This window comes from Cheilinus undulatus, linkage group 3, assembly GCF_018320785.1.
Source record: "Cheilinus undulatus linkage group 3, ASM1832078v1, whole genome shotgun sequence".
NCBI lineage: Eukaryota > Metazoa > Chordata > Actinopteri > Labriformes > Labridae > Cheilinus > Cheilinus undulatus.
The window spans coordinates 9231094-9251380 of record NC_054867.1 but is presented as its reverse complement, the minus strand read 5'-3'; the positions used below and the strand labels follow the sequence as shown (position 1 = coordinate 9251380).

The 20287-nt window shown below is 37.5% G+C and overlaps 1 protein-coding gene across 3 annotated transcripts in view; it reads left to right on the top strand.

The window, feature by feature from the left end:
* Positions 1–20287, top strand: part of cadpsa (Ca2+-dependent activator protein for secretion a) — a 297442-nt gene that overhangs the window by 234742 nt on the left and 42413 nt on the right. For all 3 annotated transcript variants that reach the window (XM_041783235.1, XM_041783234.1, XM_041783236.1), the window contains 6 exons: positions 2695–2850; positions 6030–6177; positions 10744–10818; positions 11717–11800; positions 12103–12135; positions 18167–18274. In XM_041783235.1, the coding sequence (XP_041639169.1) occupies positions 2695–2850; positions 6030–6177; positions 10744–10818; positions 11717–11800; positions 12103–12135; positions 18167–18274 (604 nt within the window). The remainder of the gene's footprint in view (positions 1–2694; positions 2851–6029; positions 6178–10743; positions 10819–11716; positions 11801–12102; positions 12136–18166; positions 18275–20287) is intronic.

The following is a 20287-nucleotide window of genomic DNA, read 5'->3' as shown; positions in this document are numbered from 1 at the left end:
AACATAATTTCACCATGAAACAATCCAAACTGTATGTAGCAAAGTTACTGTAGCATAAATTGGACAGTAGTTATCAAAAGCTGCTATGATAGAAGTGTATTTAATAGTGATATGGGTTCCTCCTCAAATTTGATCTCTGATTGATCATTTCAGCAACATTTTTGAACAACCAATCAGCATCAAAACACAAAGTTTACCAATGGAAATTTCCTTAGAGATATCACTGCTGTCCTTGTGATGAATTTGCATCTTTACAAGTTTTTAACCCAAAGGCTTTCCCTCCCAGAGTTTCCTGATGTTTTTACACCCTGGTCCAGTTTTCTGTCTACGTGATGTCTTGAGAAGGTTCCCCTGTGTCCGCATTTATCCTGCTCTGCTTTTCAGTCTGCTAGGACTGGGATGATACTGATAGTAAACGCAGCTACAGCACTGGTGGTTTTCCTGGTCCCAGCAGTCTCCCACTTTACCCAAACATTTAACCATTTTTTCCAGTGGAATTAAACAAACTAAGGGTTCTCACTCATTCCTAGAAAACCTTAATCTATGCGGAGGTTGGCAGAGTTAATCAGAATTTTAACCCCATTATTATCCTCTAACAAAGATGTTAACCTGTGTGGTGTATGTTTGAGATTGATGGAGATTAATTTAATGTTAAAACCTTATGAAAGTATGACAGTCCATCCCCAGAGAGCACTATCTCCTCATTATCACAATTATTGGATATGTATCATGCTACCACTCAATAAAAATGAGGCTCTGTTTTGCTCGATTGGAAGAGCAGGTGTCCACATATAGAGGCTACAGTTACCAACCCCATTCAAGAGATTTCTACCAGAAACAGTTAAGTTAATACCTAACATCTGTCTCTCTGCTTTGGCACAGAGCCAGGCAGCAGGACTCTGATCAGAAGATTTTTTAAGATTCCAGGGGATCGTATTTCCTGTTTGTGGGCTTGGCTTCATCTCATTAACAGACACACCCACACCATCCTAGAGCAGATTTACGGCCTCATTCTTCATGATTTTAAAGCTTAATTTTATAAACCTTGAGATGTTTTTCGTAATTGAAATTTGGCCTGGTGGTTCATAACACTGTGGCCTGTCATACAACAGACCTAAATACAGATTTTTATTAATCATTTTACAGGGACTTTAACAAGCTCATCCCCTTGTTATTTTATCTTTTGGTTATACCATTCTTTTTCTTTATTACGTTAGCTGTAGATAGTCTTTATTTTTTAGGTGTTAAAGCAGTAAGCAGAATGCTCATGTGATTTGTGTTTAATATGAACCTACTCAGTTTTAACATGTTAAAAATCAAGATAACTACAACAAAGGCTTTTTAAAGGAAATAATATTCTTTTTGATTACTAATCAGTAATTTTGTGTTTCTTACTGAATGTCCTCCACATGTCCGCTTACTTAAAAATTGTGCTGCTCACGTATTTTAGCAGATCTTCCCTGAAAAAAATAATCATTCTGCTTTTCAATTATTGAACTGTTCAGAATCAGTTCAGCACTGCTAAAATGACGTGTGCCAGAAATAATCAAATATGGGCATTTATGGCCCAAAATTATTAGTCCTATAATATTCTGCATTTCATAAACAATACATTACTTTTGAAAGATTCAGCCCTGGTCTGGTGCACTGAGAAACCTTGTGTCTTTCATGTTAAACCATTGATTTTTCTCAGTTCAGGTCTTTAAAAAGTCTTAAAAAGGCCTCACTTAAATGTTCAAAAGATTGTAGGAACCCTGTTGTTCAGATTTAAAACTACAGTCCTAAAAACATACTTTAAAGTTAAAGGAATGATGACGAACAAAGAAAAAGACTTTAGCTGATGCAGGTCTGTTGGTTTAGTAGAAAAGTTCACAAAATTATGAGTACACGTGGCTGAAATTTACTGTCAATATATCGGTCAGTATCTGCCAAAACTGATATACAGATGATATTGTGCATTTCTAATATAAAACTTAGCCCTGATACTGAACAGTTAACAGACATGTGGGCATGTAACAAGCTCTGGTTGGGTGCTGCAGAAAGTACTTTAAAAATGGCACAAAGCAAAAGACCTCCTGGAAATTGATTAATTGGAGATTTAGTTAATTTTTCTGCACCTTTTTGGACTTAAAAATTTCTTTAAAGGATATCTTAAAATGAGTTAGAACCCTTGTCTTCCCCGATGAATGTTCGTATTTCTTTAATTTTTTTAAATAAATAAAAACTGATTAGAATAGATGCTGCAAAATGAATGGGATAATTAATTTTTTTCACATTGAATTGATGTTCTGATTTTAATCCAACATGCATCAAATCATCTGATCAGAACAAAGATGATATTCCCACACCCACTCTTTCACACAGTGTAGCCCAGGTATTTTGTTTGACGTGTAAATGACAGGCTGAAACGTGCATAAATTTTCACCTTCACTCCCAGCATTGTGTGTGTAACAGTGCTAGCATGGATCCTGCTTTAAGTGCAGTCTGCACACTGAACACAACACCGCAGGCTCATCTGATCAGAGTATGTCAGAATACTATATAAATAGATATCTAATTATTTTTGATCATTATCATCTCAGTGGGTAAATTCAGAATCCACTCATGATCTTAAAATTTAAACCAACCCCCTTAGTTTCACCTTTTCCAATCTCTGGTGTTTAAAAACTTCATTTCTGACCTGTGGCTCTGCAGTAACGGCTCAGGGACATCAGAGGATCTCTTCTGGAAGCTGGACGCTCTGCAGACCTTCATCAGAGACCTGCACTGGCCTGAGGAGGAGTTTGGGAAACATCTGGAGACTCGGCTGAAGCTGATGTCCAGTGACATGATCGAGTCCTGTGTCAAACGGTAACACACTGTCAACCAAGTTGCACCTTAATGTAGCAATTGGTGTAAATGCATCAGAAATCCTGGTACAATATTTGGAGCTCTTAAATGGGAAAGATGATTGAGTGTTTTCACTCAGGTACTGATCAGACATAAATATAGGCAGAGAGCAGACTGACAGTTTCATGACCAGGAGGGTTTATCAGATGCTAAAACAGTGAAATATGCTTCATATTAGTCTGAGACATAAAATTGCTAATTTTTATCATTTGTTGCAAAGTACGCAAGTTAAAATTAAACACATGCCATAGATCATTTCCACGACGGTAACTTCAGGGGTAAATTGATTTGCTGGAAATGTGAAGTCAGGTGATTCACCCTGACTTTTAGAGGGGACAATGTGTCGCAGGGTTGGCCTCATTGGAACAAATTAGAAAGGGTTCAATTAGGCTTCACTGAAAGCTTAAACTTTCATTATAAGTGTAGACTATTTTACCTTAACGTCAAGGTAAGATAGTTACAAAGGGCAAAGGGCTCTCAAGGCATCTACTGTAAATGATACTTGATTTCTCAGGATGTCCCTTTCAGGGCTCTAAAAGTTTGGAATTCACTAAAAATATAAGCTTACACAACATGAGGGCATTATGACATTGTGTTGCATGTTGCATCCTAGCATACTTGCTGTCCACACTCTGTTAAATTTTAATTCTCTGCCCTGTAAATTTCAGTTTTCCCCATGCAAAAGAAACAAAAAAGACATGAAGTACCTTCTAAACCTTATACTTTTGCAAAGTATATAATGCTTTTGCTTGATTATTAGTTTTTGTGAGACTCAAAGTGCAATATATGACTGTGATATCATCCATTGGCTTGGATGCTCACACAGTCTAACACCACGTGGCTGTTATATATTATGTTGTCGTGCGGCATTTCACCTTGCTGTCCACGCCATTCCACTGTTCTTGTGTTAGTTGTTTTCAAACTGAGGTTTTACAGTATATCAGATACTTCCTTTTTTCAATGAAGTTTTCAAAGACAGAAATTTTTATTTTTTATTATTGCAACCGACTTTGTCTTGCTATGGAGGCTGCCGTACACACATGCACACACTCAAGGGTGCAGGGCTTTTCCAGCAAGTTGAGTTCACCTCTACTCAGTGCCACCCTTCTCCACAGCCTGTTTCTCAATACTTCTTCCTGTTATGAATTATGGACTCTGGTCAATAAAAACAGAATCTCATAAGGCGTAATAACTAAACAGAAGACCAACATTTTCCTTTCATTTATACATTTCTCAGAAAAAGGGAAAAATACACTTTAAAATGCACTGCCAGGAGTAAACTCTTGGGATCTTGGTGCATTCTGGGAGCGTTTCCAGCCAGAATGTGGAAGTGCACTTTTAGGTAAATTTAGTCCAGGCCCATCTAGGAATACTCCCAAAGAAAGCATTTGGGAAGGGCAGGACTTCTCAAAAAATTCCCGAAAGGTGATTGGAGGGACGTTCTGTCTGTCACATTCATGACAGGCCAATCAGAGCAACAAGACAAAATGATAAAGTACATATCTTCTTCTCTTGAGCTGACAGGTTACTAGTGCCATAGATTGTTAATGGCGGAGCTTCTTGGTGAATTAAACTGATACCAAGGATGGCGGGGAGATGTGCAAAACTGTCTTCTTTGCCAAGAAAAGCTTTCTGTGTGGCTCTTTGCTCTTGTAATAAAAAGAAAGGTGGTCCAGTTCTGGTTAAACTGGCCATTTTCCTATAGCTACATCCAAACCAACAGTTACCACTGCAGCAGCCATTGGATACACCAGCATACCCCACCAGTAACGATCGCAAACCCATGCTGAAGCAGATCCGGAGAAGATTGAAAACATCTCAAGGCCCTCTGGCCTTGTTTTAATTAGGAAATGTTGTCAATTTCTGATAAAACTGCTGCTGTGGCTAAGTCTGAGCTAATCACTCCAACAGCAGTCATTGTATAGAACCACTCACACAACAATGCACCCTTTCCCCTTATCTCTCACAAACTCATGCTAAAGCAGGTCAGCACAAGAGCAGAAACATGTTTCACATCATGAAGAGTTGTTAGTGTTGTTTTTATTCTGTATTTCATACAGAAAAGTTGTCCAGTTCTCGTAAAACTGACTCTCAGCTCGGGTGCAGGTGGACTTGTGGTTCAAGGCATGCCCCATGTACACGGTCGGCCTGGGTTCAAATCTGGCTTATGGCATATTCCTGCACGTCTCTCCCCAGCTCTCTCATCCATGTGTCCAATTCTATCCACTGTTCTCCTCTCTCAATAAAGGCATGAATAGCCAAAAAATAAATCTTTTAAAAGAAATGTATGTATGGTATGGATTGGAGCTTTTTAAGATGGATTTACAATGTTACAATATTACAATGTCATTTAGCAGACGCTTTTCTCCAATTTGCCTGATGACAGTCATGGAGTCTGGCAAATCCATCTGGTTTATAAGGTTAGCAGAGCATGGTGTTAGGGGAGGTCCACTATGCTCTATAAATCACCATTAGATGTCACTACTCCTCTGCTGACGCACCTCTGTATGGCTCTAAAAGTATCATCACTCAGTTATACAGCCAGTCACTCAGTGACATACAGACCCAGGTGTAGGGCTTCAGTCAGCAAAACATCCACTTTTATTTTGAAAGAAAATAAAGACCTCCTGTTAGATCCAGAGCAAAAATGTTACATGCTATTAAAAGAAAGTGAATATAATGGTTTAAGGAAAAAGTAAAAATGAAATGTTTTATACCACAGGATTTTATATACTTCAGATTCGTACACTGAGCTGTCTGTGAGTTTCCTAATCTGGAATATAGAAGTTTAAAGGAGTGGTTGTACCTTACTTACATCACTGTTGGAACAGGGAGACAGTACACAGAATAGTTTTCAGCCGTTAACCCATAACAATAGTTGAAGTACACAAATTTAGACCTTAATTGCATTTTGATTAAGTTTTCAGTGCTGACAACTCTATTTTCTAAACTAAATCACTCACACAAACCAAGCCTCTAAAATTTCTTTCCTTAACTTTACTTCCTGGCAGCATGTTGAAGCTTTAAACCAGCGTTACATAACTTCCGGTGTGGATATAGTTTTAAAAGCAGTTGTGAACAGTATTTTAATTATTTCATAATCTTGGTCACAGCCTGTACTTTTCCTGTCCCCTCTAAAGGACACGGGCGGCGTTCGAGGCCAAGCTACAGAAGAGCAGCAGGACCACAGACTTCCGCGTGCCGCAGTCCATCTGCACCATGTTCAACGTCATGGTGGATGCCAAAGCCCAGTCAGCCAAGCTGTGTGCCATGGACCTGGGGCAGGAGGTAAAGAAAACTAAAGAATTGTCTCAGTTACTTTATATTTTAAAATTTAGAGCCCTGTTTGGCCAAAATTATCTCATTTTAAAGTCTAGACTCCTCATTCATCTCCTCTGCTTCAATATAAATGTAAATAAAGGTCAAACATTTTTAGAGATCTATAAATGTGAATATGTGTCACTTCTGTCCTAAATGTTTTTCTCAGTTAAAGGCCAGCACTTTTATTTCTCTCAGCCACATCTGTTCTTATTTCTTTGTCTCTTATTTCATTTGTTTTATTCACATAATTTTACACTTGCCATGTCACCTCTATCTTTTCTTTTTTTCTGTATTTTTTCCTCCTATCTGTCTTGTGAAAGTTTGTTAGAGAATGGGTAAGTGTGTATTAATTCAATGGAACTCTCACCCTCTGATTCCCAAATGTATAATTAGCCATCAGCTTTCCCTGTCTGTATTCCTTCACTTGAATTGTTTGGATTTCATTAGCATATGTGTAAATAGTATTGAATATACATGGGCTAGAAGTGAGACATCTCAGACTTCGCAGAATCTTGAGACTGATACCAATCTCTGACAATGAATTAATTATTGCAAAGTCCTTCGCTCTTTCTGCTGGTGTTACAAGGCTGAACAAAAGGAGTCCTCGCAGTCGTACTCTCTCTGAGTTTCCATGACAGCCGCTCTTTAGCACAAATAATCAGTCCGTCTCCGGGCTTGGCGTTATGGGGGAAACTCAGGGATCTCTAAAATTATTAAAAAGCAATAAACAAAAATAAGGCCAAAGATGTGTCTTTTACTGATTTATGATGCAGCCATGATGCAATTTACTAACGAAATTATCTAATTTTTAAACAAGAACTTAATTTGATAACTTTGACAGCAGAAAGATGTTTGATGTAATGTGAAAATTCATTTTTATTACGTAAAATTAAACAGGTAGTGAAAATTCTTCATTCTTTTTACTCCCTTTAATGGCTACATCAATACTTCCTCATAGGAAGGAGTGCTGTGTTTTCAGTTTTTCACTAACCTTTTGATACTTGCATCTTAATAGGACCATTTTCTCAAAATAAAAAATTTAAACCCACAAACCCAATTCAGAAATAGTCAGGATGTGATGTAAAATGTGACTAAAACAGTGCTTTCCAAATCATTTTCGACCCCTGGTCAATGAAATAAAGAACAAAGACAAGATTCAAGATAATTCAAGACAAGATATTTCAAAAACAACCATAAACTTGATTGTTTTGGGAGAAATACATACACATACCATATTTGATGCCTGCAGCACATTCCAAAATAGTTGGTAAAGTGGTAAAATAAGACTGGAGAAGTTTATAAAAGCTTAAAAAAAAAAATCAGCCAGGAAGTGGTTTAAGTGGTAGCAGGTGATAGTAGCATGACTGTTTTTATTGACATTATACACAGAAATAGGTCAATTAAAGATTGTGTGCGGGCGGTCACCACAAAAGAATTATTTTGTTTTTTACGGCATTTAATCATTTAGTTTTAAGAATGCGTTGTTTCTTTTTCTGAAGGGTAAATATTTAAAATTCAACCCTTTTTTAGATGCAAGATAATACTATTTTCTCTACTTTTTCTGCACATGAATAGGAGCTTTAATGTTGCATGTAAAGGGCAATGTCATGACAGATTATATTAATTCCCCCTCTCTTTGCATTATATGTGTGTATATATATATATATATATATATATATATATATATATATATATATATATATACACACACACACACACACACATACACTGCAGCTCTTTTGCCAATCCAAAGATCTAGGTTCTAATAGGTGCCAAAAATTAACCTTCTTTTGCAACATCACAATCCAAAGTAATCTACACATTTGAGGTTAGTCTAAAAGAGGGAATTAATGGGAAGGAGTTATGAGATGAGGCAGACAAAGCCAGAAGATTAATCTTATGCCATGTCATGCCTAAAATTCCCTCTGTTGTCCTTTACATTGTCATGTTTGTGAAGTTGTCAATATGTAACGTTAAAACACTTGTTAATATTAGATTAACTATCTCCATCTTCCTTATTTTCATGGTAACAGAAAAAAGTATTTAGCAAAACGAAGTTACTTTATTGTTCAGCCAAGAGCTGTGATTTTTGTTTTCCGTTAAAAAGGTGAGTATTCAGACCTAAACATGTAATGTTGACTAAACTTGAAATGATAAGTTGAGATGAATTTGTTTATTTATTCAAAACTATAAAGCTCTCCTAGCTTCCTTCCTGCATGTTTTTAGTCTTACATAAATACACCTACATTTGAAGCCTTTTTTTTTTGTTAAAAACACAAGACAGTGTGATTTTTTTTTCCTGAACAGGAATAATTTAGTTAATGTAAGCCAGTCTTCCTTCATTCATCCATAACAACACCCAATCTTATCTTTACTCTGTTCAATTCTGTTTTTCAAAACACAAAAAAACTACATTACCCATGAACTGTTGATGTCCCCTGTGCTGCATTGTGAGTATTTTCAAATTGGTGATAGAGCATTTCAGACAATCAGGGATTACTGATCTGTTGACCAAGGACATGGCAGTGATGGTGGATGAACATGATAGATTTCAAATCTGGGGACATGTAGGCAGTTTTCCCATGATGCCCTTGGGCAGAGTGTTTATATGTGTTTAAATGTGTTCTGGACAGTTAAGATGTTGCCTGTTGTACAGAGATCACTGAGGGGATTTCTTTGTTTGAGTATCTGGTAGATTTTTGTTGTTTTTAATGTGAAACATTTTTACACCATGAGTGAAGTGAGCACTTCCTGACAATACGATGATAACGACAAAGGACAATATGTGACTGTTTCAATTTTTGATGGGAAACCTGGGTGTTCTATAATAACCTCATTAATGAGGCAAGAAGTGTTGATATTGAATATGGATGTTTCTATTACTCGTATAGTAAAAGATGCTTCTAATGAATTCCTCCAGTGTGACAAAAATAAAAAGGATTTGAAATTAAGTCCAGTTTTTGTTAATTTACACCACTGATTATCAACTGGAGGCCCGGGGGCTACATTAGGCCGCCCACAGATTCCCATCCCGCCCCTAGAAGTTTGATTAAATTCAGTTCAACTTTTTGTATAAGACTGGCTCAATATTTGATCAGTCTTGCAAAAAATCCAAGTATTTTTAACCATTATTAGCAAATACGATGCATAAACTTTATTTTTCACTTCCTGAGAATTAAAACTAAATATCTTTTTCCTTCATGTATTTTTCACCAATGCAGATTCTACATGGCAGCCCCAGAAAAATGTGCCTTAAATATCTCAATCGCCCCCTTGTGGCCTGCAGCAGTATAGCGATTTAACTGTGTGAATGGGGAATGAGTTCACTGGTAAAGGCTAAAAATAAGGTAAATTTCCAAAAAATGAAATTATTTAGACAAAAATGTTCCTTTTATTTAGTTAATTTAACGCACTGGCCCTCACAGTCTTATAAACATAAGCTGGACCTTAGACAGCTGTAGTTGATGACCCCTGATCTACACTATTAAACTAAGTAGGTTTTACTTGATGTTACATTTATTTCAAAGAAATAAGTAAACTTATTTAAACAAAGACTTGATTCACTCAAAAATGTAGTTTAATGTTGCTGGATTTTTTTGTTAATGAACAATAACAAAAGGGTCGTTTTTATGAAGATTGATCTACATAAAAGATATGCAAAAAGTTCCCTAGGTTCTTTTAACCCTTGTCTATCCCTTAAATAAATGTGATACCCTAATGGTAAAAAATACCCCCCAATAAAGGCTGCCATAGAAATTTTATGTATTAATATATCATTTCAATTTATTATGACTACTATTAGTAATGTCAGCTCTCAACATACATAGCAGATATTCATTCTTTTTCAAATTTTAACCCCTTAAATGCCACATTCTCTGATTAGAACTTGATTATTTATCAAGTAGATCTGGCTGGATATTTTTACCAGTGCACTGAACCAGAGAATTCCTAGTTGTCAGACACTGGTAGTAACCACTGCACCACACAGTCACTTGTTAGCTTTATGGTTTCATATTTATCTTTCAAATAAAAACTTTAAGTTTCCAGCTTACAGAAGTAAGTAATTGTAATGAACATGAGTCAAAATGATACATCTATTTATACAGTTTACACAAACATAAATGTGTAATTATGATAGAGCTAAATGAAATCATTTCTTAGTGCGAGGTTAATCCAGGCCCTGGTGACTAGGATTGTGCTGGTTCAACACCAGGTGTGGAGAGGAAGGACTTAAGCTCAACTAGGCCAGCTCTTTAGTCTTAAATGAATATACAAAGTTATCTCAATGTATTATTTCAAGTTGAGTCATCTTCAAATTTAAAAGCCATCTGAACACTAACTTTTTATGTTTAAACAACAAGCTAAGCCTGTTTCTTTTCTATAGTTTTGGTTTTGATTACAGGAAATGTGTTTGTATTTTTCCAAAAATCCTTTGTGATATCTTGTGGATGTGAATTCATGAAGCTATTGTTCTCTTTTCCCTTTCCCTTGCATGAATAAGATAAACATTGTCTTCTTTTTCTTCCTCTGTAGAGACAATACCATTCCCAGATTGACAATCTCATTGAAGAGACTGTGAGGGAGATGATAACACTGCTGGTAGCCAAGGTACAAATAATTATTTATGGTGAAGTTTAAGCCAGTTAAACTAGAAGTGCTCGGACATACATGAGGATGCAGTGGACAAAAAGTATCTTGATCAAGATTGCCACCTTCTTTACTGCAGAGATTTTAAATATTTTTATGACATGTGCTTACAGGAAAATTGTGCAAGTTAAAAATGTAATCCATGCATAATCTGCACATTCTGGTGACCTATAAACTAGTGTCAGGCTCAAAAATCTCTGAGTAGCTGAAGTTTGCTCATTTACTAAGGCACTCTGAGGATATGTCAGTTTGTGAATGACCACGTTTGCCAAAAGCAAAGACATAATCACAAACGGACTCAAAGAGACTCAGAAGGCTGCAAGAACTGTTCAAACGAATCACAAACAAACACCAAATGTGGACCATCACACTCAGAGACACAAAGCAAACACGAAAAGAGTCAAAGGGCCACAAAGAAGGTAAAATAACATAAAAAGAACTCCTTTTAGTTGTTGTAGTAATGAATTCCAGAGAACTGGACCATAATGAAAAAGAAAACTACCACAAAACATGAAAATTGCTGAATAAACTTTGAGCAACCACAAAAGAATACATAACTACCTCAGAGATTAAACAGTAAGTGCAAGAAAACATGGATTGAACAGGCGGACCATAACGAGACCCAAACAAGATCAGAATATAGACTTTTATTTCTATGTTAAAATCATCAGAATTTCTGTAGCTGGAAAAGGGAGCAGTGGTCTGAAAAATGTGAATTTCATTTCTGCAAATGAACATTAATTTCTGTTTCTTTTACATTTTTAGTCTTTTGACAGCACAGAGCTACATTCACTGTATTTTCCTCCATAAATGAAGTCTTCTGACTTCCTCTTACTTCCGCTTCTTTTCTCTTTTTCAGTTTGTGGTCATTTTAGAGAGCGTATTAGCAAAACTCTCCAGATACGATGAAGGGACGCTCTTCTCTTCCTTCTTATCTTTCACAGTGAGTATCAGATTTACATAAGCTTCCATGTAACTGTCATTCAACCGTTATAAACATCAGAATGTTATTCTTTATATGACAGGGATTTCCTTACTGTTTGAGTGTTTTCAGCAGGAAGAAAAATGTTATGTATGTTATACATTTTTTATTTCAGTTCTTGTTTATTTTCATGGCCAACTTTCTCGCTAATTTTGATACAGTTTGACCTCTATTGAATTCCTCTATCTAAATATTTCGGTCAGTCTCTTAAGGGGGGACACTTTCAAAACTGAAACATAACTTCTCTTTTTTCTTTATTTCAGGTGAAAGCTGCCTCAAAGTATGTGGATGTACCTGTAAGTGAGACCTGTTTATTATTCTCTTTATCACATTTTGTGTGTATACTTAGGAAAGATCTGCCATCATAATAAATATAGTATCCCACAAAATAAAGTTACAAATTTATAAGAGAAGTTTTTTCAGGTATTTTGAGGAGAAAATGGCATTTCAAGGTTAATTTGTATTTGGGTTTTACTCTTACTGATTTTTTAAATCAGTCATGGTCAATATAATGTTGCTTTTATGACAAAAAAGATACAGAAAAAGCCTCGTTAATGTCAGTTTGATAACAGAATTCCAAAATTAATGTCAGTTAAACAAAAATATGTAAAATAATGACTGCATAAATATTCAACCCCTTTTAAATGACGGATCTAATTCAACAGAGGTCCAACTAAGTGGTGCTATTAGTATCACAATAAGTGAAATTAGGATCATCTGATTGCAGTGAATGTGTCTCAAGTCACCGTAGTATAAAGACAACTGTGTCCAGAAGGTTCAGTGACTGGTTAATCCATATTCCTTGCAACCATTACAACATCAAGACAAAAGAACACCCCAAGCAACTCAGAGAAAAGGTTAATGAAAAGTGTAAGTCAGGGAATGGATACAAAAACATTTCCAAGCCTCTGAACATCCCCCAGAGTTCAGTTAAATTCATCATCAAGAAATGAAAAGAATATGGCACATGTGTAAATCTGCCTAGATCAGACTGTCCTCACAAACTGAGTGACTGTGCAAAAAGGAGACCAGTGAGAGAGGCCACCAAGACACCTTTGACTACTCTGAAGAAGTTACAAGCTTCAGCAGCTGAGATGGGAGAGACTCTGCATACAACAACTGTTGCACAGGTTCTTCACCAGTCAAAGCTTTGTGGGAGAGTGGCAAAGAGAAAACTACTTTTGGATAAAACTCAGATTAAATCTGGACTAGAGTTTACCAAAGGCATGTGAGAGACTCCATGGTCAAGGGGAAGAAGAGTCTTTGGTGTGATGAGACCAAAATGGTGCTTTGTGGCCATCAGACAAGACGCTACGCTTGGCAGACACCAAACACTGAACATCACTACACATCCCCTGTGAAGCACGGTGGTGGCAGCATCGTGCTGTGGGGATACTTCTCAGCAGCATGGCTTGTCAAGGTAGGAGGTAAAATAAATCCTGCAACATATAGGAAAATCCTGAAGTACAATCTTGAGGTGAATGTTCTGGCGTGGTTGGGTCAAAGCCCAGACCTTAATCCAATAGAGAATTTGTGGTTGGAATTTGAAAGGCCTGATCCCTGTGCAGCCTGACAGAGCTTGAGCAGTTTTGCAAAGCAGAATGGAGTAAAATTGCAGTGTCCGGATGTGCAAGCCTGATTGAGACCTATCACACAGACTCAGTGCTGTGATTGCAGCCAAAAGTGCATCTACTAAATACTGAGTTGAAGGGGTGAATATTTATGCAGGCACTGTTTTTTTAATTTACATTATTTTATAGAAATCTGATTTCACTTTGATATTAAGATTTTTTTTTCCAAAAAAAGCCAAATCATACTGACCATGACTGATTTATCAAATCACTAAAAGGGCAAAACCTCTAAGGGGATGAATACATTATAGACACTCAAGGTGTTTTCTTAAGCTGAAGGAAATTGACCAATCAGAGAGAGCATCTCCCGCACCAAAGGTTTTAGTCCACTTGTAAATGTCCCAATGTGAACATGGACCAAACTTGACATAATTATGCAACAATTCAACAAATTGATTCAGACCAGATTAACTGAACTAGAGTTGTGAAAACGCCTTCAGTGAATTTAGATCAGCTGCTCTACACAATGACAAACCTCTATAAACAGTGACTGTTGGAGCATAGTAAGAGAAACGGACACAGCAGCCTTGTAGAAATTAAATTTTGTACCTTTTGATGATAGCATTTCTTGAAAACAGTCTATGACTAGCCAGTTTGACTTACTTTAGGCAGACAGAAGTTGTCACAAAGGTGAAAAATCCCATCCAATAAGAGGGGCACTGAGTCAAACAAGATAGGAAGCTGTTATTCTTTTGATGGAGAGCCTTTCTGCAGAACAATAAAACAAGTAGCCTGAATCTGCAATTTTGAAAAGTTTGGCCTTTTTTTGTAAATACTTCTGGTTATGTATGTTTATTTTGGTGTAAAGTAACAACCGACAACATATTTAACTTGGCATTCACCCTTTAAAGATACAAATAGTTGCACTTAATCTCTAAATCAAACATTTAAAGTGGTTTCAAGGCACAAAGAGGATGAATTTCATCCCTAAGTTATTCAAGTGTGTGTTTGTGTGTGTTTCTTTTCCATGCACAAATATTTGACCATGCTTTCACATGTTCAGACAGAATCCAGATGGTTTTAGTGGTCCTATTTCCACATCCAATGTCCATTCATATGCATGTGGCCAGACACTGACAGGCAGCCATGCCTCGTGCCTCGCTCTTTATGCAGTACACATTGTGGCTCCATGTTTTACAACACATGCCCACTCTGCTGTTAGGGTGGCGATGGTGGTGTGTGTGTGTACGCATCAGATCTGTATTAGCTGCCAACACTTCGGCCCCAGCAACATGCCAAATTTCAAATTAATGGCCTGTCAGCGAATGTGACGAGGCACTGTGTATGCTGGCAGGGGTCGCAGTTTCCAGCCCAGCATGCTAATTGTGTCCTTAATGTACAAAATTAGAGTTTCACTGGAAAAGAGACTCTCATTTACACATTGTTAGCATCGGTGCAGATGTGTTAACTAAGTTTGGGAGCTGTTAGTTGAGAGTTTTTGGGGTGATTTGGATCTTTCGGCGAGAGAAACTGAGGCCAAAAGGCTTAAAGAGAGAGGGAATGTAGCTCTAAAATGTCGGGATATGCTGATGAGAGATGGAGGATTGAAGTGCCTTTAATAAATGTGTTGTCCTCAGTGAATATTTTAGATGTCAGAATGGCAGGCCTTCTAACAATCTGCTCTCCCCATCAAACCCAACTGTCTCCAGTGCCCCTGTTCACTTTGCACATGCCCAGACTGTGACGATTGATTCCCAGCCAAGCTCCACTCTCTAACAAGAGCTGAGTGAAGAACACAATCGCCCCGCAGCACCCAGTCTGCAACCTTGTAAATTAAACACTATTTGAAGATACAAATGTTCCTTTTCTCCAAATTACAACCAAAATTTGAAAAAGTACAAAACTACTACTTCAGTTATTTGAAATACTTTTGTTTCCTAATGTTAAACTTTTATTTGGGCAGATTAATCCCTTCGGACAGTCTCAGGAGAAATTTGGTTGGGATTGGTCGGTAATGATGTTTATCTAAGACATTTTTGATCATTTAAAGGTTTTATAACCTGACACGCCAGATGGATTTGTTTGACACGTCCATCTGGGAAAGCTTCAATAGGAAACGTTTGAGAAAAGGCTGAAGATTTGAAAAAAACTCGGAGTGTGATTGGTTGAAAGTTCTGTCTATCACATCTCTACGGGCCAATAAGAGCAACAAACACGTCATGTAGCCGCTATCGAGCTGCGCGTGCGCAGCTACTGGGGAATAACACGAAACATGGCGACTATAGACATGTAAGTACTCGACTTTTGTCGTTTTGAAAAGAAAACAACTCACTGCTGTTTTTTGTTCTTCTTTTAATGGAGAAATGTTGTCAAGTTCTGATAGAACTGGCGCTTTAGCAGTATCCACGCTAATCTCTTCCTCCATAACTGCACTAGCTCTTGCTGCTGCTTGTTTACGTCATGACTCTGCTGCACCTGAAAGTATTGCCCCTCGTCGCTGATTGGTCCTGTCACTTTCTAACCAGGTCCAAATGGTTCAGATGGAAACCTTGCAAGATGGATTCGCCAGTGAAAAACAAGGAAACAGGCGTATCCATCTGCTTTGCAAGGTTAAAGGTTTTACAGATCCAGCCATAAACCAACCCAGTAGATATTAGCCTCAGAGTCCTGCTGATTATTTCAAACTTGTTCATTGTAAACTTTCCCAAACTTTTAAGAAAATCAAACCTGTTCCAAAAGAGATATTAATGGGCCAAACACTAAAATCAGTGTGCAAACAAAGTTTGAGAAAATCTGAGATCATACTTCCTGTCACAGTAGGGAAAGGCCTTCAAACAACAGCAAACTAACTAATATGGTACTTTGCTCAAAGCTGCAGAGCTGCTGCCTTGTTTTGTCATGGGTGTAGATTGGCGCAGCATGATTTAGTAATAATATGCAGTTATACTAGGCAATATTGCAATTGCGATTTTAAAATAATTCAAAAATGGTATTATACATCTACCGGCTTGGTTATTAAGGAAATGCAGATAGTGATAGTTCTGAAGTATGTATGCCTCTGCTCAAAATATATCAAGTAGAATTTAAAAATGTATTAAACCTGAATATTTTAAAAAATACTGCTCTCAGAATAACTCAATATCTAACTAGAATTTAAAGTTTAACCCTTTATAGAAAATAAAGGTACTTCTTCAATGTGCAATAAAGTATCATTATTGTAAACTTAAAGGCCCTCCAGCAAGTATTTCTGTTTACTTTTCAAGTCCTACTTAATACAAACACAACTGCAGCTTTTTATGTGATTATGTTATGTACAGACTGACAATGCGATTATTGTGCAGCACTAGTGTATGTAACTGTATCATCAGCATACATTTGCATATTAACTTTTGGACAAACTGGGGGCATGTCATTGATATACAGACTAAATTGAAGTAGCTCCCTGTATTAATGATAACCAAATAGTGGACGACGCCAGTGGTAGAGGAGGTTTTCCACAGAGGTTTTGGTGCAGGTTGTCGGGGTTGGGGCCATGGGGCTCTGGGAGGCAGGTGCGAGGATAAGGAATGGGTTCCAGTCACCAAGCTCGGCTATCTTGTTGAGGACATGAATATCAAGTCCCTAGAGGAGATCTACCTTTACTCTGTCCATCAAGGAGTCTGAGAGCATTGACTTCTTCCTGAGATCTGGTCTAAAAGATGAGGTGCTTAAGATCATGCCTGTCCAGAAGCAGATCAGGGCTGGTGAGCACACCAGGTTCAAGGTCTTTTTCACCATTCGTGACTACAATGGGCAGTTACTGCTGAATAAAGATTCTGAAACATCTTAAAAAGCAGATGGATTGGCCAGATTTCATCTCATGCAACGTTTCAGTCTGAAACAACTGTGCCAGGTCTTAGGATGGACCTAACCAACCATTTGAGGAGATTGAGGCAGTAGCTATGGGCAGAGTTTAGTTGTATTCGAAGCCAATAACTATTGTTGCCAACGGTGCAGCTTTTAGCTCGGATGTAGCTATAGTATAACAGCAGTCTTTTCAGGGCTAGACCACATTTATTTATGGAATAAAGAGCAAAGAGCAGCACTGAAAGCTATTCTTCTCCTGACCTGCTTCAGCATGAGTGCAATTGCTATGGGCAGGGTTTATATAGTGTAGTTTTATTAGAACTGGACAGCCTTTTTATGAAAGAAGAACAAAGCCCCGCTGAAAGCTTCCCTTCGCAGAGATGATGTTTTTGCACTTCTCTCGACCAGCCTTTGGCATGAGTTTTATCCACCAGCAAGCTCCACTGATGTAAACTACTGCCATTGATATAAAGATGTGCAAGAGTAACTCAATCATGACCAGTTTTTATGTAAAGAAGTTATGTTAATTAACAATATGCAGATGCAATAGACGTGACTTTTTAGGGGGAAAGAGGACAAAACTGTCATTACTTTTGAATGATATGCTCAACAAAACACCAATAAAATACGGAAGCCCTTTGCCATATATGCACTTGCACACCATCTTGTGCAGACTGGATGCTATGGTTGTTTCAAGATGGCATCTGACATTGAATGATGCCAGCATGGAGGGAAGTTTTTAACCAGTCACATGAAATAAAATGTGTATTCACTGGTAACTCTGAGATCCCTTTTAGGATTTAAAATCCTGATAACTAACATCTTGACTGTTTGCTTGCAACATTACACTTAAAGTCTATGATTTATATAAGTACATTGTTCACCATTTTCTCATTTCCTGACTTTCCAGAAACCAGGGATGGACGTAGCTGACGGTTATGTGACGTTTGTGAGACATTCCCAGGACATGCTGAGGGAGAAGGTCAACGAGGAGGTGTACATAGAGAGATTATTTGATGTAAGTACGCTTCAGCACTTCCTCCTTCATCAGAGGGAGGCTTAGTGATGACAAGGTTTCATTCACTCCACCTGAGATCATTTGTATGAAGGAGATTAAGTCATTTCTATCTGCAGGGTGAACCAAAGTCAAATGATTACAGTGGTAATAAAAGATAGAAATCTTCTCTACATTCACGTGAGCTTTAATCTGAGTGCAGACCACACGCGCAGCCAGGAGATCTGAGGATTTATAGCATTTCCAGTCCACTTGGAATGGACTATATTCAAATACACAACACATCTCCATCTACCAATTACTACTCTATTATTGGCAAGTAATTACAGTCAGGATGCTTTAAACAATGATAATTCTTTACTTCCACTTAAAATGTAACAATCAAAAGCCTATGCTTTAATACTGATCTGAGATATCAGTAAGAAAAAAAATAAGACCCCAATTTTTCAGTTCAAATTCTCACAGTTTCACACATTTATGAGACATTGAAGCTTAATGTGTATCTGCGCTAGTTAAAAAAAAAATGGGTTACTCATTTAATTTACATGTATAATCTACAACATTTGAGTGTTGGTTTTAGAACAAAAGATGTCTACTTGCCCTAAGAACGTCCTGTTTTTCCCATAAAATCTCCATATGTATGGAATTAATTGCACCTCTTGCATCAACCAAGAATATATTCTTTTATCAAAATTTGATACATTTTCTGCCATTTAACAAGCTAAAATAATCTGCTTTGTATTAGGACCAACAAATTCAGCTTGTGGTTGTCAGTCAGGTGTAACAGATGGGTAGAACATTGAGGATCTGGGACTCAGATTGACTAGCTGTTAGGTCACGCCCCGTGTATGCAGGAAACCCAGGCCTGTATGAAATATCGGTTTATCTGTTAATTCGGATATTTTTGTTAAGGACGAATTAAGAAATAAAAATCTAGATTTTCCGATATTTCTCCTGTAGTTTACACCCTCCCCCTCCGTCATCAGAGACGCACGGCTACCGGCGCAAATCCTTTGATCAGCCCATAAGAACTGTATATTTTCGTCAGCTGTTTGGACCTGGTTCAGGTTTGCAGTTTCGGACCATGAAAAAACCACAGCACGCTGCAATATTTGTTTAAAAGCTGTGGCAACTAAAGGATGCAGCATGGCAAACGTATGTCAACATCGCAATCAAAGACATGCAGCCGAGTGGCGAAAGTGTGTCTCGCTACAGAATCGGCAATCCCAGATGAGTGTAGAAATATCTCATCTTTTGCAAAGTAAGTTGATGTGATTTTAAGACAAATGTTTCAAGATAATGTACCCGGCTAAGGGGTTGGATAGGGCGAATGATTCACAATGTTACCCAATCTGGGGTTGCAAACCCTGTTCAACAAGTTAACACAGAGTTATTGCAATCCACATAACCACCCTCTTAACTCATGATTATTCATTAAGTAGGCAATACTAAATGTAATCAATTGGCCCATTACGTATTATTGATCACTAAAAAAACGAAGAAAACAAAATTAAGTGTTCACCTTAAAGACAATAAAATGCATTACACAAATGCAGTCCATACAGACTGTAGGATGATGGCAAACGTAGGTGCTCTTTTTGACAACAGTTGTTTTTGGAAGACCAACAGCAATACTGATGCATGAGAATGAACTGTTGTATTCCAACAGACATCATTCAAACAGTTGTGTGAGGCCACATTTACACAGCAAGGATTGCAGCCAAAAGTGGTACCATATTAGGGATGTGGGTGCCTGATAATGGGAAGGTTTGAAAACAGGTTCCAGAGTGTAAACATTTAAAAACAGCTCAGTTTCCATTGCTGTGTAAACTGCCCATATGTTGGACCTCTGACACAGTGGTTCCCCCCTGAGAGGGGATTGCCAGATGCCTTACAAAAGTCCTAGAAATTTTTCAAATGATTAAGTATATTTTACCCTTTTTAAATACAATATATAGACTACCGGTCAAAAGTTTGGGATCACTGGCAAATTTCTTTGTTTTCCAAAGAAAAACA